The following is a 23,610-nucleotide window of genomic DNA, read 5'->3' as shown; positions in this document are numbered from 1 at the left end:
AGGGGAGTACTATTATTCCCATGTTACAGATGAGGAAACTGAGACAGACCGCTTTTGCCAACCTGAGATCTCTCCCCTCCCCTTGTCTCTGTGGTTCACTTTTCCCTCCAACACGGATCAGGTTCTCTTTCTTCCAACAGCTCTTCTCTGACTCCCCGCAGCAGTCAGCTGTCCTTCTCCTCTTAACTGGAGCACAGCATCCATCTCTCTGGCCCCCTGGCCTTCTGTCCGTCCAGCCTGTGTTCGTTCTCTCTTGTGTCCTGTCCCCCAACAGGACCAGCTGCTCCTTACTGAGTCCTTCGTGGGCCTTTGCTCCCTGGGCACCTCGTCAGCACCCACACCCCACACTCTGGCCTGCTTTCAGTTTAATACTTCTGCCTCTGTCTCCCAAGTGGCCCACCATGCAGGGAGACCTGGTCAGAACCCAATGCTGAGGGCCAGATGGTGAGGGGGGCCAGCTGACAGATTCGGACATCTCACGAGGAGCCTGCCGGACAGGCTGGTGGTTGAGTCAACTTCCTTGCCTGCCTCAGAGGCTATCAGACTTGGCTCCAGGGTAGGGAGTGACTTCCTTCAGGCTAAACAGATAGGGCCCAACTCATCTCCCTGCCTCCCCTCCCCCACTCATGGCTTTCACCAAGACAAGCCTGACACCTATGATCACTTGGCCTTTGGAGTATGAAGTCTTTCTCCTCTTGCCCATGTCCTCTCCATTCCTGATAGAAGCTGCTCTCCATTGCCAGACTCCTTTCTTCCTCTGGCTTCTCTGAATTTCCTGCTGACCTCAGTGGAGTCCTTCTCCTTTTGCTCCATGGTCCAGTAGCTTTTGCTCCTCTCCTCTTTCCTCCCAAGCCACTGACCTGGGTACTATTTAGATTCTAATCTGAGCCATGCTCTTGACTTGCTGTGTTACCTTGGACAAGTTACTTTCCCACTCTGGGCCTCAATTGTCACATCTATAAAAGGAGGCAGCTGGACTAGACGGTGAGTGGCGGTTCTGTTGAGCCCCTGCAAGTTCATTCTCCCTTTTACGGCTCTCCTCTCCACCTCTCCTAGGTCTCCTCTCCCAGGGGGGCCCTGCCCTGGCCCCGGGGGAGAGCTGTGGCTCCAGCTCCCGTTCCCCGTCTAAACGACCAGCCCTGGGCCTCCTCCCCAGCTCTGGCCCCGGCTGTGCTCCATGTGGCCTGTCTGAGAGGCTGGCCCCAAGCCCGGCGGCAACTCCACATTTCTCTGTTTTTCCTTTTTTTTTTCTCTCTCTCTTTCCCGGAGTTAACAAGAAGCAGATGTGGCGCACGATGGTTGGAGAGGTGGGGGGAGGAAGGGGGAGGCTGGACCGCCAGCCAGACAGGGGGGGAAGGGAGGGGAGTGAGGGAGAGAGAGAGAGGCGGGAGGCCAGGGCCCGCCCCACAGCCACTCTTGCGCCTCTGAGCAGCCACAGGGGCAAAGCCCTGTCACCCCTAGGATCTGGTCACTGGGGAAAACCGACAGCAGAGACCAGAGGAGGGCCAGATGGAGCGAGGGGGTGGAGGCCCAGGAGGCGGCATCTGAGAGGGCCAGGGACCAGGCGCAGGAGGCCGGGGTGTGAGGGGGGGCACAGAGAACAAACTCCCCTCAGAAGTGGAGGAGAGCGGAAGGAATCGAAGGAGGGACAGACAGGAGCCTGAGGAGGAAAGAGAAGGGGGAGAGGGGTCAGGCCAGGCAGCCAAGGAGGAGGCGTGTGGCTGGGGGCTGCCGGCAGGAAGCTGGGGACAGGACCTGCTGTCCCTCAGAGCAGCGGCATCCCCCCCACCCTCACTCCAGGCAGAGGCGCCAGTGGTCAGGCCAGGATGTGCCTCTGAGGGCCACCACGGAGCGCCCCCACCATGGCCCCCGGAACCCTCTGGAGCTGCTACCTCTGTTGCCTGCTGACCACCGCTGTGGGGGCAGCCAGCTATCCTCCTCGCGGCTACAGCCTCTACACTGGGAGTGGCGGGGCCCTCAGCTCTGGGGGCACCCAGGCCCAGAGTGCCCCCCGACCTGCCAGCCGCCACAGGTAGGAGTCTGGGTCTCAGCCCAAGGCTGGAGGTAGGTGGGAGGGTGGGTGTCCTGGCCCCTGGCCCCGGATACATTCTTCTGGGCTGTCCACACTAAGGCAAAGGAAGGGGGAAGAGGAAAGCCATCCACCAGGTGGCTCTTCGCGTGCCCGCCTTCCTTCAGGGCCCCCTGGAGTAGATAGGTACCCCCCCACCCCCATCTAACCTCAGGGGGAATCACTTCCACGTTAGGTGCCCAGGGAAACTATCCTGAGAGCCACGGGCCAGGCCTTCCTGTCACTGCCAGCCCACACCAGCCTGGGAGTCTCAGCAGACCCCTCATCCCATGCTAGGGCTCCCTCAGCCCCATGCAGTAACCCACGCTTCCCACACCACTTCTCTGCTCCTTTCCTTTCTCCAGCGGACATGGAGTGGAGGCTGGTTTTTGGGGGGGGTACAGAGGGGGGGCCAAGAGTGTAGAACTTAGAGGCCTAGGGCGGGCAGGGCACATCAATGGCTTATTCTCTCCTTAACCCTGAGCTGGACCCCTGCCTGCTCCGACCACTCCCTTGAGGGGTGAGGAGAAGCCAGGGGATCACCAGGGAACCCGGCCAGCCAGCTCACGCAGGCTACACCAAGCTGGGGGTTGAGACAGAAAGGGACATGAATGAATGCGTGAATTCAGACGCTCCCCAGGCGCCCCAGCCATGAGGATCAACATTCCGTAGTTGTGGTTTTGCCTTCTGGGCCTCCTGTTCCCATCTTGAAAAGTCTTTATCGCCTCCTACTACAGGGAAGGTGTGGGGGGTGGGGGTGGGGGGAGCTGTCCCTGCCAAAGCCCTGGCTCCCCCTGGTCCCCAGAGGCCCTTCATCTTGTGACCCTCCCTTAGCCCCTCTGGTAGCCCCTAGGCCTCCCCACGGGATGTGTGTTTCTGGCGCTGGGACCCAGGTGGGGTTGTGCCTGCAGGAACTGGTGTGCCTATGTGGTGACCCGGACAGTGAGCTGTGTCCTTGAGGATGGAGTGGAGACCTTCATCAAGCCCGACTACCAGCCCTGTGGCTGGGGCCAGCCCCAGTGTTCCCGCAGCATCATGTGAGGATGGGTACTTGGTGGGGGCTGGGCTCGGGCCGCCAACCTGGGGGATCTGTACAAAGCAGGTAGCCAGGGGCAGGATCAGGGGCTTCGTTGAGAGCCATTTGAGGAGATGCTGAGGCAACTCTTTGGCTGGTGGGATACCGAGGGCAAACTCACTTGGACCACCCTGCCAGCCTTGGGAATGCGTCTTCTGGGCCTGGCCACATTCAAGGAGAGGAGTTCAAAGCTCCAGCAGACAAGGGGAGGAAGAATAGGGATTTGGCCTTTGGCCAACCGGCTGACAACTGTCAACTGAGCAAGGCCACATGCTGGTCAGTAAGGGGGACCCAGCCTGAGGGACAGACCTAGCCCACTAACAGCGGCCCATCTCTGAGGACAGGGGCCAGGATCACTGACAGTACAGGAGGAGTAAAGGGCCTCCCTCTGCCTCTCCCAGGTACCGCAGCTTCCTCCGTCCTCGCTACCGTGTGGCCTACAAAACGGTGACAGATATGGAATGGAGGTGCTGCCAGGGGTACGGGGGTGATGACTGTGCAGAGGGCCCTGCTCCGGCGCTGGGCCCCGTACCCACCACACCGCGGCCCCGGCCCCAGCCCGCCCGCCCCAACCTCTCCGGCTCCAGTGCAGGCAGCCACCTGAGTGGACTGGGAGGGGAAGGTGAGTATGGGAGTTGCTGGGGAGAGGAATGGAGACAATGCTGGGGGAAAGCATGGGGCCAGGCTGCTATGGGGAGACCCCTGCTCCAGGACAGGGCTGGGGGCTTGGGGGTGGGGGGTAGTACGGAGAACAGAAGATAGTTAATGAGATCCCTGAGGTTCCTTTCCACACTTGAGAGCAAGAGAGAGAGAGAATGTCTGTGTGTGTCGGTGTGTGTATGTGTGTGTGAGTGTGTGAGAGAAGAGAGATTGAGTGAGACCCAGAGAAAAGGAAGGCAGAGAAAGAGAATGTGCTCGCACACGCCCACGTGTGGCCAAGATACTTCCTAGTTGGGAACAGCTGTGGGAGGAAGGGGGAATTCCTTGGAGAAGTTTGGTCCAAGGGGATAGACACTGGGACTACAAGTCCTAGCATGCACTGCAGCTGACTACAGGTCCCAGGCGCCCCAGTGGCCTCTAGAGACTGCAGGTCCCAGAATGCAGCAGTCCCCGTTGCCCAGCACTGCGGATGTGCTGTGTTGCCTGCCAGGGAGATAGCCGTGCTGTAATTATGGAAACAGGAACTGCTGACTGACTCTTCCAACACCCAGCCAGATCCCCTGCAGCTTGCTTTGGAGTTGTGTTTGTCCCTGTGGTGGTGTGGAGAGGGGCCTCCCACATTCACATTTCACTCACCCTGCGGAAGCGATGTATTGTCAGTTCCTTTTTTTCAGCTGCAGAAACAGTTTCCATAAAGTTAGGAGGCATTCTGGATGATGGAACCATATTAAACTTGTAATTCATGGCCCAGTTAATTAACCTCTCTGGTCCTCTATCTCCCAGTCTATCAAATGGGAAGAGCTAATGGGCTTCCCTGGTGGCTCAGATGGTAAAGAATCTGCCTGCAATGAGGGAGACCTGGTTTTGATTCCTGCTTTGGGAAGATTCCCTGGAGGAGGAAATGGCAATCCACTCCAGTATTCTTGCCTGGAGAATTCCATGCACAGAGTAGCCTGGCGAGCTACAGTCCATGGGGTCTCAAAGAATTGGACATGACTGAGTGACTAAAACACACAATGATATTTGTGCAATGCAGTTGTTATAAAGGGGAAGGGGCCATGGTGCATATTTGACTTAGAGGCATTCAGTGAATGGAGTTTCTTTCCATCTTTTCTTTTTTGGGGTTTTGTTTTGCTTTTTCTTTCTTTCCATCTTTTCTTGCCCAGGTCACCCAGCTAAGGAATGGCCAAATCAGCTGGGACCTCTGCCCTCTCGCTGGAGCTGGGGGGAGAAGGTCCCTAGGAGGTAGGCACTGAACTCTGTGGTCCAGCCCCTCAGCCTTATCCCTCCCCTTTTCTACCAGGTCCTGGGGAGTCCGAGAAGGTCCAGCAGCTGGAAGAGCAGGTGCAGAGCCTGACAAAGGAGCTGCAGGGCCTTCGGGGTGTCCTGCAGGGACTGAGTGGGCGCCTGACCGAAGATGTCCAGAGGGCTGTGGAGACGGCCTTTAATGGGAGGCAGCAGCCGGCAGATGCAGCGGCCCGCCCGGGTGTGCACGAAACCCTCAATGAGATCCAGCAGCAGCTGCAACTCCTGGACAACCGCGTCTCCACCCACGACCAGGAGCTAGGCCATCTGAATAACCATCACAGCGGCGGAGGCAGCGGCAGGGCTCCGGTCCCGACCCCGGCCCCTCCCGGCCACAGCGAGGAGCTGCTGCGGGAGCTGGAGCAGCGGCTGCAGGAGTCGTGCTCCGTGTGCCTGGCGGGGCTGGATGGCTTTCGACGGCAGCAGCAGCAAGACAGGGAGCGGCTGCGCGCACTGGAGAAGCTACTGGCCTCCGTGGAAGAGCGGCAGCGGCACCTCGCGGGGCAGGCCCTGGGCCGCTGGGCCCCTCAGGAATGCTGCCCTCCAGAGCTGGGCCGGCGACTGGCCGAGCTGGAGCGGAGGCTGGATGTTGTGGCTGGCTCGGTGACAGTGCTGAGCGGGCGGCGAGGCACCCACCTGGGAGGAGCATCTGGGCAGGGCGGCCACCCACCAGGCTACACCAGCTTAGCATCCCGCCTCTCCCGCCTGGAGGACCGATTCAACTCTACCTTGGGCCCCTCGGAGGAACAGGAGGAGGGCTGGCCGGGGCGTCCTGGGGGGCTGGGCCACTGGCTGCCTGCTGCCCGGGGCAAACTAGAGAAGCTGGAGGGGCAGCTGGCCAATGTGAGCGGGGAGCTGGGGGGGCGGCTGAATCAGCTGGAAGAGCAGGTGGCAGGGGCAGTGCAGGCATGTGGGCAGCTCTGCTCTGGGGCCCCTGGGGAGCAGGACTCCCAGGTCAGGGAGATCCTCAGTGCCTTGGAGCGCAGGGTGCTGGACAGTGAGGGACAGCTGAGGCTGGTGGGCTCAGACCTGCACAAGCTGGGAGCAGCTGGGGAGGCCCAGCAGACCGCGCTGGAGCAACTGCAAGGGGCAGTGGGCCTGCTCCACGGTCGTGTCGATGCACTGGGCGAGACGGCTGCAGAGTTCACACTACAGCTGAACCTCACAGCGGCACGGCTGGGCCAACTGGAGGGGCTGCTGCAGGCCCGAGGGGAGGAGGGTTGTGGCGCCTGCGGAGGTGTCCAAGAGGAACTCGGTCGCCTGCGAGATGGTGTGGAGCGCTGCTCCTGCCCGCTGTTACCTCCCCGGGGCCCTGGGGCCGGCCCTGGGGTCGGGGGACCCAGCCGTGGGCCGCTGGATGGCTTCAGTGTGTTCGGGGGCAGCTCAGGCTCAGCCCTCCAGGCCCTGCAAGGAGAGCTGTCTGAGGTCATTCTCACCTTCAGCTCCCTCAATGACTCACTGCATGAGCTGCAGACCACCGTGGAGGGCCAGGGTGCTGATCTGGCTGACCTGGGAGCCACCAAGGACCGAATCATCTCTGAGATCAATAGGCTGCAACAGGAGGCCACAGAGCATGCCACAGAGAGTGAGGAGCGCTTCCGAGGCCTGGAGGAGGGACAGGCACAGGCCGGCCAGTGCCCCAGCCTGGAGGGGCGACTGGGCCGCCTGGAGGGAGTCTGTGAGCGGCTGGACACGGTGGCCGGGGGACTGCAGGGCCTGCGTGAAGGCCTTTCCAGACACGTGGCTGGGCTCTGGGCTGGGCTACGGGAAACCAACAGCACCAGCCAGACACAGGCAGCCTTGCTGGAGAAGCTGCTGGAGGGGCAGGCCGGCCTAGGCAAGCGGCTGGGTACCCTTAATAGCTCCCTGCTGCTGCTGGAGGACCAGCTTCACCAGCTCAGCCTGAAGGACCTCACCGGTGAGCGGGCAAGAGGAGGCACTGGGGCAGGGGCTGGGGGGCAGGACCTTTTTCAAGTCTTCTCTTTCTCCTCCCCTGACCCTACAACAGCCTAGCCTTAACCTCGTTTACTTCCTCTTTGCTCTGCTCTGCATGAATCGTATACCCACCGCTGTCCCTGGGCTTGGCTTGTGCACAAGAGATGACCCAAGGTCCCAGCTCCCCACCCTCCTTGATGGCTCAGACAGGCCTGTGGGTGAAGGTGGGGTGCTGCTCTGCCACCTAGGTACCCAGCGTGGGCAGCAAGGGGCCCCATCACCCTGTCCCTGGATCTACCACCTTCCTTGTCTTTTGGAAACTCGTTTTTATGGCTCTCCTTCAACCTAGTTTTGTCACCGTAGGGCCAGCAGGTGAGGCTGGGCCGCCAGGGCCTCCTGGGATGCAGGGACCCCCTGGCCCTGCTGGGCCTCCAGGACCTCCAGGCAAGGATGGACAAAAGGGGCCCATGGGGCCACCAGGTGAGCGGGCTGAGATCCTTGCTGCAGCCAGGGCTGCCATTCCCCTGGGCAACCCTGGGCTTGACTTCCTACTCTGAACTTGACAGAGAAGGGGGAAAAGGGTAGGGAACTGGGGCACCTACATGGCTGGCATTGACTAGGAAAGTAACTAGGAGATAGGATAGTCAGTGTGCTGGCCAGTTGACTGTGGGTGGCCTCCCTGCTGTGTTGAAGACTGTGGCTGAGCCTACAAGGTTAAAGAGAATAGATCCCATCTGTCTCCCCCATTTCTGCTTTGGGGGTCTGCAGAGCACCTGGCACAGTGGGAAAGCAGGTGTTTGCTGAGTGACTCGCGAGAGCTGCCCTAGTTCTCACTGCTCCCTTTTCTCTCCCCACAGGTCCCCAAGGTGAACAGGGTAAGTTCCCCTCATTTAGTGCTGGAGGGAGGGGACCTGAACCAGGATTTGGAGGACAGAGGGCCTCAGGCAGCCCTGGGGGCTGGAGACTGAGGAGTAGAAGGGGGCTGCACTGAGCATCCACTCTGACACCCTCCCCCCACCCCAGGACCTGAGGGGGCACCAGCAGCCTCCGTGCCCCGGGTAGCCTTTTCAGCTGCCCTGAGCTTGCCCCGGTCTGAACCAGGCACAGTGCCCTTCGACAGAGTCCTGCTCAATGATGGGGGCTACTACGATCCAGAGACTGGTAAGCCTGGAAGTGGGCAGCTGGGCACTGGGGGGATCGGGGAGGCTATGCGGTGACATATCCCCATTCTTGCCCTTTCAGACAAGCTGGATCCTTTCATTCTCTGATTTGGGGAGACCCTGTTCTCGCCTTCATTTATTCCTTCTCACCACAACTTGGATTGAGGGGTGGGTGGGGAGGGGAAGAGCCTATCCTTCCACAGCTCTTTCTGGGGGCCTGCTATTGCCCAGGCACTGTCCTCAAGTGCTGGGGACGCGGAAATGAACAAAAACACCGACTTCCCTGCCGTCTGTGGAGCTCAGGTCCTGGTAGAAAAGACCCAGAGGGTCCCTCCGTAGTACAGTTCTGGAAGGGCTCCCGGACTCCTTCCCAGCCCCTGCCACCTGTCCCCCTCTTCACTGTCACTCTTGTCCCCAGGCGTGTTCACGGCACCACTGGCCGGGCGCTACTTGCTGAGCGCAGTGCTGACGGGGCACCGGCACGAGAAGGTGGAGGCCGTGCTGTCCCGCTCCAACCTGGGCGTGGCCCGCATAGACTCTGGTGGCTACGAGCCCGAGGGCCTGGAGAATAAGCCGGTGGCCGAGAGCCAGCCTAGCCCGGGCGCCCTAGGCGTGTTCAGCCTCATCCTGCCGCTGCAGGTCGGGGACACGGTCTGCATCGACCTGGTCATGGGGCAGCTGGCGCACTCGGAGGAACCGCTCACCATTTTCAGCGGAGCCCTGCTCTACGGAGACCTGGAGCTCGAACAGGCGTAGACGGCGGGGTGGGGAAGCCGGGGGGACCGGGTCCCACCCGCCCGAAGTGTCTACGCGGCCAAACAGCCAGCCAGGGCGGGATCCCCGGGGTCTCGCCTGGGACGCGGCGCCGACCCCTGGGGAGCCGCAGCAGAGGCGCCCCGAGCCGAGCGGCGTCCTCCCCATGATTGGAGTGCACCGGGTCGGGGACTCTGGGGTCCCCTCGTCCAGACCGTTGGCCTGATCGCCGTCCCTGCAGGACCCAGACTGCGGAGGGGCCCATCCTGGCACCCTCTGCTCCCCCAACTGGCCTCCAGGCCGAGTCCCTCGGCTCCAGGGCTCTCTCGAGGGGGCTCCGGCCCCCACCGCCATACTAAACTATTCAGGAATAAAGACACTTGGTTTTTCTAAAAAAAAAAAAAAAAACTAAACTAAACAAGCCGTCTGCTCTACTATGTGTTCATGGGTCGACAGGAGTACAGAGGGGACGGGGTGAGGGAGCCCCCGACCAGGTTCTCGCCCTCAGCTCCGGCCGGAGTAGCTCTGCTCGCACCTGCTCTGGACGCGGGAGAGCAAAGCGCGTCCGCCGCTTAGAGCCCCAGCCAGGCCCTCCTCCTGGTCGCGCCCTTTCCACCCGAGTCCGCCAGAGGGCGCCGGGACCCGAGACCTCGGCGCCACTGGGCGGGGTCTCCCGTCACGTGACCTTCGCGGCCCACCTTGCGTGCCCCGGCTGCTCCGCGGCAGAGGCGAGGCCTCGGCCTCGGATTGGCCCGACCTCGGGGGCGGGGCGGGGCAGCCGGGATAGCGCGAGTCGCGGCTGGGGATGCTTGCGGGTCAGGCCGCAGCTGCGAGGCCCGACTCAACCCCGCGGGCCTGGGGTCTGGAGAGAGATCAGCTGGTGCGGGAGCGGGCGGGGCATGGGATGCTCTTCTGCTGTACTTTCTCTTGGCGTTCAGGAGGTTGCCTAGTTACGCTTTAGAGAGCTTTGCATCAGCTCAGAGTTCGTCTGACAAGTGAGGAAACTGAGGGCAAGAAGTGGAAGACGTATCATCTCCTGGGCCACGCAGATTGCCAAGGAGAGACCGGGTACCGAGACCTCGGGGTCTGTGCTCCCAGGTCTGCTGGAGTGGGTGGTCTTGGGGAGCAAGGGCCCCGCTCCGTCCCCTGCATCCCACGGCACCCCTCGCCGCCGCCGGAGGCTCCCTGGAGGAGGAGCTCCGAACGCGGAGGAGGAGCCAGACTCTGGGAGCCGGGACACCATTCACCCGGATAGGAGGCAGAACCAGGGAGGAACCCGTCAGCCAGGTGGGCAGAAAGCTCCGGGAGCAGCCTCATGGAAGAGAAACAGATTCTGTGCGTGGGGCTAGTGGTGCTGGACATCATCAATGTGATGGACAAATACCCAGAGGAGGACACGGACAGCAGGTAGGGGCGCCCGGGCCCCTTGGTGACCCCAGGGGCCGCTGCAGCCCCGCGTTGTGCCAGGCGGCCAAGACTGCAGGGATGCGAAGCCGGGGCCCCGCAGCGAGGCTGTGAATCGCCTTGGGAGCCGGTGCCTCATGCCCTCTGCCGGGGACCTGGGGAAAGAATTGAGGCCTTTAGTGTTAAGCTCCAGTATTAGCTCTTTGGATAGCATTGTGTTCTCCACTTCGCATTTCCAATCCTGGGACCTGTCAGACACTATTATCCCCATTTTACCAAGTAGACTAAGCAAGTAGAGACCCTGAGAGACACAGTGACTTCACCGAAGGGCATACAGCTAGGAAGGTGCAAAAGCAGTGCCTTCCTTTTTAACGAGACCTGTGCACGTGCCTATCACCAGCATTTACTTCTAATTTATTTACCACTTATAGATCTCATCTGTTTCTTTTAAACAGTGTTTTTGAGGTAGCTTACAATAAGAAGTATGTGCAGTTAGACGGTTCAAAAACATTGAAAACCATGGTTTTTGAGCTTTTTTGTAGCTCAGGGCTTGCTGGCACTGCAGGCAAATTTGGAGATGCTATGAGTTATGGTCTAGCTGGTTCATGAGCCATACAGACTTTTTCCTTGTGCTGAATTCCAAAAGGAGTTTACCAGAAGTCCTTTTTACAGTACTCGGTGAACAACATAGTGGAAAACACCCTTCATGGTTGTCTGGTGGAAGTTGAAGAGTCATTTGTTGGTTCCTATATTTACTCTTGATAAGAGCCGCACCATTACACTGTCATCCCAAGACACTCCAATGCAGTGGAATCTGGGACTTTCTCTTGGGGTAGTCTAGTGCTCAGAATACAGAGAAGAATTGCCTCTTGGCTCTCAGTTGTCTCAGCCAAGAACTGGACAAAAAGTGAGTTCAAGATTGAGCTCAGGAAGACACTACAGTGCCAGTAACCATGAGGCTCACTGAGGGGAGAGCGCTGGGAGCTCTTCAGGCCTTGGGTCCATAAAGCACTATCACAGGAGTTATTACATGCTTTCCTCACAGCAGCCCATGGGAAGCATGTGAGGATCAGTCCCGTTCTCTCTTTATAGATGAGGAAGCTAAGTATTTGGAGAAATGAGACAGTTTTTGTAAGAGGTCACATAGTTAAGGAGTGGCGGAGCAGTAGTAAAACTCATGTGTCCTAATTCTAGGTCTCCAGCCCTCTACCCTCTCAGGTGCTCCCTGTTGCTTTGGTGCTGCCCATCTCATGGAGGTGACCCTTTGCTTTGGGCTGCTTCGTTTGCCAGACGTTAGAGCCCCTGGCAGAGGGTGAAGGGACAGTGGGGCCTGGGCACAAGGGTGTGCTGCTGTATGGACCTCACCCACCTACCAAGGTCAAGCCGGCCCCAGGACTTGGTACACAGTGAGGGATAGGCTTACTCTCAGGAGCACGGTGAATTCTAGGGCTACAGATTCTCCACGAACTGTGGGGGACCTCGGGGGAACCCAGAGTGCCTGCTCCACTAGAGCTGAGTCCCAGTCCCTTTAAGCTTGCTTGTCAGGAGGCTGGGACCAGAGCCTGCTAGTCCCCCTGATGGGGGCCAGTTCTGAAGGTGGGCACTAAGCGAGGTGCCTCTCTGAAGAGACCCTTCCCATGTCCTCCATGCCCCCTGCCCTTCAGGGGGTGCCTCCCCATTCCCCAGACCCATGGTTCCGCTCCTCTGCAGAGCAGTTTGCTTATCTTCAGGGCCTCTCTCCCATGCACCCATCCCATCCAGCCCAGCTCCTGGACTCTATTGTGCCTCCCAGATGGGCAGACCTGAGTGGGGACCCAGGCCTTCCTAGCGTCTCAGCCCCTCCTGTCCCAGGCTCTCTCCCTGGGCAGCGGAGAACTCTCAGGAGGTGCCACCTGGAACTCGGCCAGACCCCTGAGGAATGGCATGGCCTCTCAGAGTCCAAGCCTAAAGGGCCTTCCAGAAAGCATCTTCATGCTCAGCAGAGCGTTTCTGCACAGAAAGCTGGGCATCCGTGTGACTTTGAAGGGTTTCCACAGAGTAAAGTTATAGCCCCTTTCTCTGAAACCTCTTCAGGCTGGGACCCAGTTAAAAATACAAAGTATTTGGAGTGGTTTGGGGTCAGGAAACCTGAGTTCTGGTATCAGCACTGTGCTTAACTGTTGGTGTGACTCTGAGCAAATCCAGTCCCTCCAGGCTTCTCCTCTCTTCACAGCAGCAAAATTTCTCTAAAGCTCATAGCTTGAGAAATGTTGGATCCTTTACAGATTAGTATCCTTCTTTCTCATGGGATCATGGCCCCCTTTTCCAAAGGCTAAAGGGAACTTGTGTTAAGTTTTGTGTACAAATAGACCTTAATCTAAAAATTCTACTTCATTTATTTCTCTTAATTAGTGGTTCTTTGGTGCTTGTTCCCCTTATGATAAGCTACCACAGTTATTATTGTTATCCTTTTTGAAACTGGAAGAATAGAAATAATAGCCTGCACTGTTTACCTCACAGTATTATTGGAACACAAATGAAAAATCATTCCAGTGCTTTGACTGTATATGCTTGAGTTATCATTTTTGTTGTTGATGATGACAGCCCATCAGGTGTATCCTGACTTAGTTTCCTTTTGTTAGATTTTCAGTAAAGATGGAAAAAAACAAAGGAAAATAAAAGGCAACTATGTGCTGGAATGGATGTGTTAACTAACCTTATTGTAGTAATCATTTCACAGTATACACATATATCTTAAACTTACAGAATGTTATGTGTCAATTACATCTCAATAAAGCTGAAAAAAAGAAAAAGATGGAGAAACACTTGTCTTCACTCAACAGTCTTTTTTAACTTTTGAGAAGTAAAAGTTACCATGCAACCCCCCCTCCTCCCCACCTTCTTAAATAATCATAGTGTCCAGGTTTGCTTCTTGTCTTAATCATTTTAGTCTAAGTTATTACTGAAATGGGCTCTCCTAAGACAGGAGCAGCAGTAGATTTGCCACCTTTGGGAAGAGGCAGCTGTCAAGGAGGAGGCTTGATGGGAGGAGGGGGAAGGTGGGGAACTGGGTCACTGTTACAGAGGAGGAGGTAACCTAGAGGCAGTGGAACCCTCAAACTGTGATGATACCGAGGGACTGCTTTCCTGATGTCATAAGAATAGTGGGAGACAGATATTAATCACTGTGAGCTTGAATTTAGCCTGGGCTGGGGAACAGATCTGGTCCTCACCCGAGCCTCTTCCCTTCACTGAGCCTAAGGCTGGCCTGGATGCTCTCTGAGGGGGACCTCCTGGCTGTTTCATTCTGGCAGCCCCACCCAGGGCTCAGTCTGCTGGAGCTGCAGGGACCCTCCTTGTGTTTTGCAGGTGCTTGTCCCAGAGATGGCAGCGTGGGGGCAACGCATCCAACTCCTGCACCGTCCTCTCTCTGCTTGGAGCCCCCTGCGCCTTCATGGGCTCGCTGGCCCCGGGCCACGTTGCCGAGTGAGTGGTGGGAGCAGGGAAGGGCGGCCCTCAGGGTGGGGGGAGAAGAAAGCATTGGCCCTGGGTGGACAGTCTCTGAGAAATGGTTTGTGACCTCCAGAAATGGGTGGTGGTGCGGGGTGGGGGGGGGTGGTAGTCGGGAAGTGGAGGACCAGCATCCCAGACTCTCCCTGGTGTGGCTTATCTGCTGCTCAGTCATTAATGTTGCTCTTGTTAAGGTTTCATTTTCACAGTCTGTTTCCTTGGCCACTCCCTGGAGCCTGCTTCAGCTTCCCACCTTCTCCTTCCTTGCTTCCAACAGACTGTCCGCGGTGGATGTGACTTTGCCCTTCTCATGTTCCTTGTCCTGCCTGTGCTTGTGGCAGAAGGCAGTTAGGGACATGCTATACCCACCCTCCCTCCGGGATGTCCTGCATCTGTGGCCCCAAGGTCCCGGCCCACAGTTTCTTCCTTAACTGAGGGGGCAGGGCCAGTGTTTGTGTCCCTGTTGTTCACTGAAGCAGTGAGAGCTCCCTGCCCAAGGACACCCCAATGCCACGTGCTAAAACTGGGCCCAGACCCATGCTCCCATCGGCCAGAAGGCTGCCACCCATAGTGGCCCATGCACTTGCTCTGTGTTGGCTGCTGCAGGGACTCAAGAGCCCTTTGACCCCTGGCACTGCCGACTCAGCAAGCACTTATCAGGAGGTGAGGCCCACACTTTGCCCACTGTGGGCACAGGGGCAGGCTGCCAGTTTGTTGGCCTGAAAAGTATAGCCCTTTGAACACTGTTAGAGCCCAGCCCCAAGTTGCCGCCAGGTTCCCTTCCTTAGGAACTGGCATGGAGCAAATAATGGGGCTAGAGCCTGCCCTCTGGGGTGGGACAGAGGGACCCAGAGCCAACAGCCGCTTACTTGCCAACCCTCTTCAGAAGCTGCCTTTCCTCCCAGCTAGAGCGAGACCGGGCCTCTTGCTCTGGGTGGTGGGCCCGACTTTGAGTAGTAGTCATGCTGATAAGTGTGCCATTCCAAATTCTCCCCACATGCTCAACAAACACTGCGTGAGCACCTACCATATGCCTGGCACTGTGGGCACAAAAAGTTATTTGGCAAACCAAATCATATTTTCCATCCATGCAGTGGGAAAGTGTTAGTCACTCAGTCATGTTCAACTCTGCAACCCCGCAGATGGTAGTCCCCCAGGCTCCTCTGTCCATGGAATTCTCCAGGCAAGAATACTGGAGTAAGTTGCCATGCCCTTCTCCAGGGGATCTTCCCCACCCAGGGATCGAACCCGGGTCTCCTGCATTGCAGGCAGATTCTTTACCATCTAAGCCACCTGGGAAAGCTACTGTTTAAAGGATCCTTAAGGTGTAACACAAAGAAAGAGGCCCTGATGTGGTACCTTTATACCAATCTGTATTGTCCAGCTTTGCTGTTGCTGAAAGTGGGGTCCAGTCATAGGGAGAAAGGCCAGGATGGTGGCTACACTACTGGGTGTAGTTGCCAGCTCCTGGTGACAGGACTCTGCATTTCCAAAGAGCTGGGAGGGGTGGGGTGGTCTCCTTGTTCTGCTGGTGCAGTCTTCCCGAGGGACGGCCCCCACAACTCATTCTGATCAGAGGGGATTCTGAGCAGGAGTTCTGGACCCATACTGAGGGGCCTCAGGCACTGGGAGGGCTCACCATGCTGTGGAAGGTAAGGGCAGTGAGCGGGCCCCCTGGCCCCCGCGAAGGCAGCACCACCTCCTGGCTGTGCATCATGAAGGCAGGTGTGGAATGAGAGCAATCACATGAGGACGGGAAGGACTTCCAAAAGAGGAGTACGGGGGGATGGGCAAGCAGAGGGAACCGGGAGACAAAGTTCAGTTCAGTTGCTCAGTCGTGTCTGACTCTTTGCGACCCATGGACTGAAGCATGCCAGGCCTCCCTGTCCATCACCAACTCCCGGAGCCTACTGAAATTCATGTCCATTGTGTTGGTGATGCCATCCAACCATCTCATCCTCTGTCGTCCCCTTCTCCTCCCACCTTCAATCTTTCCCAGCATCAAGGTCTTTTCAAATGAGTTGGTTCTTCACGTCACATGGCTGAAATATTGGAGTTTTAGATTCAGCATCAGTCCTTCCAGTGAATATTCAGGACTGATTTCCTTTAGGATGGGCTGGTTGGATCTCCTTGCAGTCCAAGGGACTCTCAAGACTCTTCTCCAACACCACAGTTCAAAAGCATCCATTCTTTGGTGCTCAGCTTTCTTTATACTCCAACTCTCACATCCATACATGACTACTGGAAAAACCATAGCTTTGACTAGACAGTCCTTTGTTGATAAAGTAATGTCTCTGCTTTTTAATATGCTGTCTAGGTTGGTCATAGCTTTTCTTCCAAGGTGCAAATGTCTTTTAATCTCATGGCTGCAGTCACCATCTGCAGTGATTTTGGAGCCCCCCAAAATAAAGTCTCTCATTATTTCCATTGTTTCCCGTCTATTTGCCATGAAGTGATGGGACTGGACACTATGATGTTAGTTTTCTGAATGTTGAGTTTTAAGCCAACTTTTTCACTCTCTTCCTCTTTCACTTTCTTTTCTCCCCCCCACCTTTTTTTTCCTCTTTCACTTTCATCAGGAGGCTCTAAAGAGCCTCACTTCTGCCATAATGGTGGTGTCATCTGCACGGTGACAATATACAGCCTTGATGTACTCCTTTTCCTATTTGGAACCAGTCTGTTGTTCCATGTCCAGTTCTAACTGTTGCTTCTTGACCTGCATACAGATTTCTCAGGAGGCAGGTCAGGTGGTCTTGTATTCCCATCTCTTTCAGAATTTTCCAGTTTGTTGTGATCCACACAGTCAAAGGCTTTGGTGTAGTCAATAAAGCAGAAATAGATGTTTTTCTGGAACTCTCTTGCTTTTTCGATGATCCAGTGGATGTTGGCAATTTGACCTCTGGTTCCTCTGCCTTTTCTAAATTCAGCTTAAACATCTAGAAGTTCACAGTTCACATAATGTTGAAGCCTGGCTTGGAGAATTTTGAGCATTACTTTGCTAGCGTGTGAGATGAATGCAATCGTGCGGTAGTTTGAGCATTCTTTGGCATTGCCTTTCTTTGGGATTGGAATGAAAACTGACCTTTTCCAGTCCTGTGGCCACTGCTGAGTTATCCAGATTTCCTGGCATATTTAGTGCAGCACTTTCACAGCATCATCTTTTAGGATTTGAAATAGCTCAACTGGAATTCCGGGGAAAAAAGTATCACCTTGTAATTATTAATACTGCCTTGCCTTGAACGGTGCAGGCCACAGTGCCCTCACCTTCTTGGTTCAAATAGGGTACATATCCTCAGTCCCCAAATCCACCCCATCTAGTGAAATCTTTCCTGCTTGAATCAGACTGAAGGCCAGGGTCAGTCAGGACCTAAAAGAATGTCCATGAGGATTTCCACCCTGAGCTCTGGCCATGCTCTCCCACCTCTCCTGCCCGCCCCCCAAGCCTGTGACAAACCCCAGTCCCTTCCTAGCCTCTCTGCTTGCACCCCAGGGTCCCCAGTGGCCCCACCACCTACCCTCTAATCCCCAAACCCCCGCCGAACTGCGCCTCCCCGGGTTACTCCGCCCTGGCAGTTTTGTCCTGGATGACCTTCGCCGCTATTCTGTGGACCTCCGCTACATGGTCTTTCAGACCACGGGCTCCGTCCCCATCTCTACAGTCATCATCAGCGAGGCCAGCGGTAGCCGCACCATCCTACATGCCTACAGGTTTGTACACCTGTCTGCACCCTGCCAGCTGCCGCCGCCACTATCACTCAGCCCCCAGAGCAGGACCCTCCTCTCTGATGCCTGTATGCTCCCCACTGGAAGCACCGCTCCCCACTGGAAGGTCTAGAAGGCCCGGGCCACTTGGAGTCTCTAATCTGTGTCTCCTTGCCCTTCCCTTGGCTCGGGCTTCCTCCACCAAGCTTCCTGGCGGCTGACTTCAGGCAGCGGGGCGTGGACGTGTCTCAGGTGGCCTGGCAGAGCAGAGGGGAGACCCCGTGCTCTTGTTGCATCGTCAACAACTCCAATGGCTCCCGTACCATTGTACTCTACGACACGTAAGGCCCCCTGGCCTGGCCCGCCATAGCCCACCAATCAGCCTCCTCACTTGCCACGCAGGCATCCCAGTTGCCTGCCCTTTGTGGCCTCCCTCTTTGTACCGGAAATTGTCCCTATGTCATACTGTTCAGTGATTTTGGAATTGTTTTCAATTAGGGGACAAGTGAGGTGGGAAGGGGTGAGCTTTGCTCTGCCTGGAGACTTAGCCTTGGTCAACACCAAGAAGGGGCAGGCAGACCTATACAAAATATAATTTGTGATGTGATTCCTCCATAATTAGCCAATCAGAAGCCTGGGTGTGGGGGTGGGTAAGTCGTTCTGAGGGCAGGGGGATGGGAGATGTGATTCAAACCATCTTGATCCCTGAAGAGGGCACGCTGGAGTTTCCAGGGTTGCCAGCCTGCAGCATGGCACCAGGAGCTGGGGTTTGGGTATTCAAAAAAGATGAGCCACTCCCAAGGGTCCAGCATAATGAGGCTAGACCAAATGCCACATACATCCACAGCCATTGCTGAAAGAGGAAAGAGGGACATTGGGTCAGCAGATAAGGGCCATCTGATGATTTGCTAACCTGGTAGGGGGGTTCATTTTAGGGTCCCAGGCTGCCAGGGAGAGACATCTCTCCCAGATTCCCTCCTGAAAAATCTCAGAGGTTTAGTTTCCTGAGAACCTAGTGTGTGTGTGCCAGGTACTCTTTTAGGGCTGAGATGGCCCAAGCCCAACTGCCCTGGGGTTCCGGCTGACCCTACCGCCTAGCATAACCACTGGGTCTGGGGGAGGGGCAGTCATTCTAGGACAAGATTTGTAACCAGTGGCCCTGGGCTCTTTGTGTCCCAACGAATGAGTGGGTAGGCATACACGCTAGAGGCAATCTTCCCATTGGGCAACGCTTGGCCATCTGCCCATTAAGCAACACTCTATAGCAACTTTGATCAGGGACACAATATGGGTATTCACAGGAAGGGAGGGAGAGAAGCTCCAAGGAGAACTGTCTGTTGCCTCCTGGCCTCGGTCCAGGCATATCCACACACGTGATCTCCAGCTGCAGCAGGCCTGGTAGGCTAGGGGTCAGCCCCATTTATCAATGGGGAAGCACCTCGGAAGGGACACAGTTAGGCAGCTAGTTAAATCGAGGGAGGATTCAGTGCAGAACAGGGATGGGAGAACACTGGCTGTGTGTAGGTCTCTGGCTAAGGAAGATCAACGCAGACCCTTCCCAGGTTTCCACACCTAAGTCAGCTAAAAATAAATTCATCCTCAAGCACCAACCTTGATCTCAGGATCATAACATGGAGCTGCCAAACTCAGGACAGTGGTGCTGACACTGCTGGGGCAGCCAGAAGTGAGTAGGACCAGACCTGAGCTCTGGGAAGAATGGCGGTCCCCTTTGTAGTTTCCCGGGACACTGCATGCTGGGAGCTGTGCGGGCTGCTGGCAAGAGGAATTCTGGGAATTGTAGTCCCTGGTGCTGTTAGAGCATTTGGGAGCTGTGGTCTCCAAAGCATGTAGATTGGCCCCTTACTGGACAAATGCGGTGGATGAATTTGCCTTTAGATAGTATCACAGCCTCAAACACAGGAAGGGGCACTCTAGGAAACTGCTTCCAGTCCCCTGTCTGGATGGAGCTCAGTGGGGTAAGGAGTGGTCTCAAGTTTAGCCTGGAACAGGGTCTGTTCCAGGGCTGAACCTCAGAGGCGTGTGCTATAGATCCAGCTTCCTGCCATGCTGCAGGCAGTGCCAGGCATAGGGGCCCTAGCAACGAGTTAGAGATCCTGGCTCTGGCTGACCTCACCTTGCACCTTCTCTGTCCTGTGACTCAGGAACCTGCCAGATGTGTCTGCTAAAGACTTTGAGAAGGTTGAGCTGACCCGGTTCAAGTGGATCCACATTGAGGCAAGCCCTGCCCTACCTGTGTTTTGAGGACCTCGACCTTCCAGCCCCTCCGCATGTTCTGCCTCCTTGGTTTTCAAACCATGGGGTTCCTTAGAGATAAATGAGCCCAGCACTGCCCAACCCATCCCCTCGCCGTCCTCATTTATGTTTTCAGGTGGGCAACTGAGGCCCAGAAAGATTCAGTGATGTCCTCAAGATCACACAGCAGGATACAGGCACCAGAAGTGGGAGGCTGGCTCTAGGCAAAGTCTGGTGATTTCTGTGTTACAGGCTGACCCACCTCCTCCAGACTCAGCCTCTGGCAGGAGCCAGGCCATGGGAGACCTGATCTGTTAACTCTGGGGAAGGCAGGAATGAGAGGCCCCAACCCAGCTCCCAAATAAAGGGAACTAGAGTCTTCATTCCAAGAGAAGTTTTGGAGTCTAGATGGAAGGAGATCTTGAGATCCTGAGTTCTAGTTCTAGCTCTGTCATTTAATTTATTGTAGTCCTTAGGAGAGTCTCTCTCTTTTTTGGTCACACTGTGTAGCATATCGGACCTTAGTTCCCTGACTAGGAATTGAACCCATGTCCCTTGCATTGGGAGTGCTGAGTCTTAACCACTAGACTGCCAGGGAAGTCCCAGGAAAGTCTCTTTTATTCTTTAGTCTTCTCATCTGTGAAATGGGAGGGCTGGTTGATAAGGTCTCCAAGGTCTATAACAGCATTGGAATTCTGAGATTTAGGATGAGTTCCAGCCCAGAAGCCCTGGCCCCTCTCCCCCTATCACCCATAGTTCCAGCAGGAAGGGAAGAATGAGCCCGGCTGGTCCTGAGCTGCCTGCCCTACCCTGTTCTGCTTCAGGGCCGGAATGCATCAGAGCAGGTGAAGATGCTGCAGCGGATAGAACAGCACAATGCCAGGCAGCCTCCAGAGGGCAAGATCCAGGTGTCCGTGGAGGTGGAGAAGCCGCGTGAGGAGCTGTACCAGCTGTTTGGTTATGGAGATGTGGTAAGTGTCCCCTGCAGCACCCACCCCCCACCCCACACACTCCCCCCAGCTCCCAGCCACATCCAGCTTAATTTGGTTCTTAAATGGAGTCTGAGTATTCCCTTGTCCTGCCTTTCACACATGGTGATGTTGGCAGGTGGGGGCAAAGCAAAGAGACAGACTCCCTGCTTTGGGCTCTTGCACAGACCTCAACAGTAAGCAAGCAGTAGAATTTCTCCACCCCAGGGGGCTCATGGGTATGTTCAGAGGGATTGGACAAGGCCAGGACAGCCAGCCACAGGGCCAGCCTCTCCTCAGTGGGCCTCCTGACTTTTCCTCTTATCAAATGACAGGATGGCACCATTCTCCAAGGTGCCCTCCAGCTATGGGTTGGGAGCCACTAGTGGGTTAGGGAGGATGGGAAGGGGACTTGCCCATGTAAACTTGGAACATAAATGGAATCTGGGTGGTAATCCTAGCACCATAGTGAAGCAGGTTGGGCTCTTGGCTGCACATTAAAAAATGTGGATGCCTGAACCCCACCCTCATTTTTTTTTTACCCAATTTGGTTGATAGAGGTGGAGCCTGAAGTATTTTTTAATAAAACTCCTTGGTGATTCTAATGTGTAGCTGGTGTTAAGAAAGCTCTAGAACCCCCCAGCCCTTTGTTTTAAAAATGAAGAAATCAGAGGGCACAGTTGTATGAGGAAAGCCAAACAAAACAAAAACCCTCCCGAGAGCTGTGATTTAACCCGCTCATGGTAGACTGCACCCCAAGATGGCGCTCAAGACCCGCCCTGGGTTTTCAATTGTGAGGCGATTCGTTGATCTGGGACTTTTGTGTTACAGCTTACATGGCTGCTTTTCCAGCATATCTTGAGCGAGTGAGAAAACCTTTTGTGAGGTACAGCGGGACGCTACCTGAGGGCTTAGGCGGCCATGTTGGAGGAGCAGCGTTATAATATCAATGCCAGGCGGCTGGTGGTATGGGACAGCTGGGGCTAGAGCTCAGGTGACCATCAGCCTCTCTTCCACTGCCCACAGGTGTTTGTCAGCAAAGATGTGGCCAAGCACTTCGGGTTCCGGTCAGCAGAGGAGGCCCTGAGGGGCCTGTATAGCCGCGTGAGGAAGGGGTGAGCTCGCAGAAGTCAGGCCATGCCCCTGTGCGGGTGTGAGGAGTGAGGGAGCCTGGCATCCAGGTCTGCCCCGGGAGGGGGACGAGGCTGGGGCCAGGGCTGGGCTAACAGCTCGCTGAGAGGAGGGTGTCACAGGGCCACACTGGTCTGTGCCTGGGCGGAGGAGGGCGCCGACGCGCTGGGCCCTGATGGACGGCTGCTCCACTCGGACGCTTTCCCACCGCCCCGCGTGGTGGACACTCTGGGGGCCGGAGACACCTTCAACGCGGCGGTCATCTTCAGCCTGTCCCAGGGTGAGTACCCCAGCAGGAGGCACAGGGCTGGGGCCTGCCCCTGTCCCGAAGACCCAGCTGACCTGGCCACTCATCCCTCTGTCCAGGGAAGAGCATGCAGGAGGCGCTGAGGTTCGGCTGCCAGGTGGCCGGCAAGAAGTGTGGTCTGCAGGGTTTTGATGGCATCGTATGAGTGCCCTGTGGCAGCGGACACCGGCTCACACCCTGCCCCTGGCTGGCGTCACTGGCTTCTGTTGCCTTTTCCTCTGAGGCCAGTATGGCATCAGGCTGCCCTACTTCCTGGGCCGATCCAGGCTGCGGGAGGGCTCCACCTGTGACCTGGCATCTCACTTGGCAGAGTCACAGAGCAAATAAATCTTCCCAGAGCCAGCTTCCTCCTGGCAGTCTGTGAGTCTTCAATGACTGAGCTGCTCTGGCTGGGGATTCTAGAGGTTTTGATCCAACAATCCTTTGCCCTCTTTTTCTCTATTCCCCAAATTCACCTCTTGTCCAGGCCCAGAGGAGGGCCCGTGGAGACCAGAGCAGCAGGAAGTGAGCCAGGCTTGCCATGAGCTGTGCCCTTGCTGGAGGCTCAGGTCTTCCTGGTGAAGAGCAGCCACCAGTGTGGGTGTCAGTGCCCAGGAGGCAGGGATAGAGGGCCTGACTGACTTGGAGCCTTCCTAGTGGGAGGGGAGACATAACCCCTTGCACCCCAGGGAGCCGTCCCAATAACCACAAGTCACGAGACAAGCTCCTCTGGGCACTGGTGCTGTCACAAGACTCCAGTGGCCACAAGCATGTCCACGTGGCTGAGCCAACCTGAGAGGCCAGCAGGCAGGGAGCCTACTCTGTGGTTTGGTGGAGCAATCCAAAAATATCTCCCCAGTAACTGCCCCCAAGCCCCACCCTGCAAGTTGCCTTGAAGTCAAGACGGTGCCTCGGCCACCAATGTGACCCAGGATACAGCGGTGCCTTCCCTGGGAGAGACCCAGATGAAGGCATGTGGGAATCAGCAAGTGTCCATATGGGCGTTGGGCAGCAGGGTGAGGCCATAGAATGTGATCAAAGGTGTGGGTTTTAGGGTCAGACAGACCTGAATTCAAATTGGCCACTAGTTAGCTACGTCACCTTAGGTACAGGCTTCCCTGATAGCTCAGTTGGTAAAGAATCTGCCTGCAATGCAGGAGACCCCGGTTCGATTCCTGGGTTGGGAAGATCCCCTGGAGAAGGGAAAGGCACTCCAGTATTCTGGCCTGGAGAATTCCATGGACCATATGGGGTCACAAAGAATAGGACACGACTGAGCAACTTTCACTTTCACCTTGGGTATGTTACTGAATTCTGTCTTCCCCAATTTCCTCATCTGTCAAATAGAGATCATTCCGCCTGGTCATACAATTATGCTGAGGATGAAATCACAATCTATAAAATGCCCAGCATGATGCCCG

At 56.3% G+C, this 23,610-nt stretch overlaps 2 protein-coding genes across 6 annotated transcripts; both read left to right on the top strand.

Annotated features, from left to right (window-relative positions):
* The first annotated feature begins 1,388 nt into the window (after positions 1-1,388).
* Positions 1,389-9,374, top strand: EMILIN1 (elastin microfibril interfacer 1). The gene is made up of 8 exons (XM_043469120.1): positions 1,389-2,032; positions 2,980-3,105; positions 3,545-3,765; positions 5,107-7,026; positions 7,407-7,523; positions 7,901-7,918; positions 8,067-8,204; positions 8,622-9,374. The coding sequence occupies exons 1-8, from the start codon at positions 1,863-1,865 to the stop codon at positions 8,957-8,959; spliced, it is 3,048 nt and encodes a 1,015-aa protein (XP_043325055.1). The 5' UTR covers positions 1,389-1,862; the 3' UTR covers positions 8,960-9,374.
* A 367-nt stretch (positions 9,375-9,741) lies between these two features.
* Positions 9,742-22,566, top strand: KHK (ketohexokinase). Of its 5 annotated transcripts, none has more exons than XM_043469124.1 (8): positions 9,742-10,363; positions 13,709-13,825; positions 17,758-17,892; positions 19,714-19,786; positions 20,629-20,775; positions 21,799-21,887; positions 22,026-22,183; positions 22,270-22,566. In XM_043469124.1, the coding sequence occupies exons 1-8, from the start codon at positions 10,272-10,274 to the stop codon at positions 22,353-22,355; spliced, it is 897 nt and encodes a 298-aa protein (XP_043325059.1). In that variant the 5' UTR covers positions 9,742-10,271; the 3' UTR covers positions 22,356-22,566. The 5 variants fall into 5 exon arrangements, with proteins under 5 accessions (XP_043325059.1, XP_043325060.1, XP_043325056.1 ...); XM_043469125.1 differs by lacking the exon at positions 17,758-17,892 and adding an exon at positions 17,423-17,557; XM_043469121.1 differs by having other exon boundaries at positions 22,026-22,566.
* The last annotated feature ends 1,044 nt before the right edge of the window (positions 22,567-23,610 follow it).

Source organism: Cervus canadensis, chromosome 5 (assembly GCF_019320065.1).
Source record: "Cervus canadensis isolate Bull #8, Minnesota chromosome 5, ASM1932006v1, whole genome shotgun sequence".
Lineage (NCBI taxonomy): Eukaryota > Metazoa > Chordata > Mammalia > Artiodactyla > Cervidae > Cervus > Cervus canadensis.
The sequence above is the reverse complement of the archived record's forward strand: the minus strand, read 5'-3'. Positions and strand labels throughout refer to the sequence as shown.

What these genes read in the sequence shown, in the direction of transcription:
- EMILIN1 (XM_043469120.1), top strand. Translation starts at nt 1,863, where the DNA reads ATGGCCCCCGGAACCCTCTGGAGCTGCTACCTCTGTTGCCTGCTGACC. An exon ending in CAGTGTTCCCGCAGCATCAT is followed by an intron (nt 3,106 to 3,544) that starts GTGAGGATGGGT and finishes TGCCTCTCCCAG; the next exon opens with GTACCGCAGCTTCCTCCGTC. An exon ending in CAGCCTGAAGGACCTCACCG is followed by an intron (nt 7,027 to 7,406) that starts GTGAGCGGGCAA and finishes TTGTCACCGTAG; the next exon opens with GGCCAGCAGGTGAGGCTGGG.
- KHK (XM_043469121.1), top strand. Translation starts at nt 10,272, where the DNA reads ATGGAAGAGAAACAGATTCTGTGCGTGGGGCTAGTGGTGCTGGACATC. An exon ending in ACCATTGTACTCTACGACAC is followed by an intron (nt 17,893 to 19,713) that starts GTAAGGCCCCCT and finishes CCTGTGACTCAG; the next exon opens with GAACCTGCCAGATGTGTCTG. An exon ending in TGTTTGGTTATGGAGATGTG is followed by an intron (nt 20,776 to 21,798) that starts GTAAGTGTCCCC and finishes CACTGCCCACAG; the next exon opens with GTGTTTGTCAGCAAAGATGT.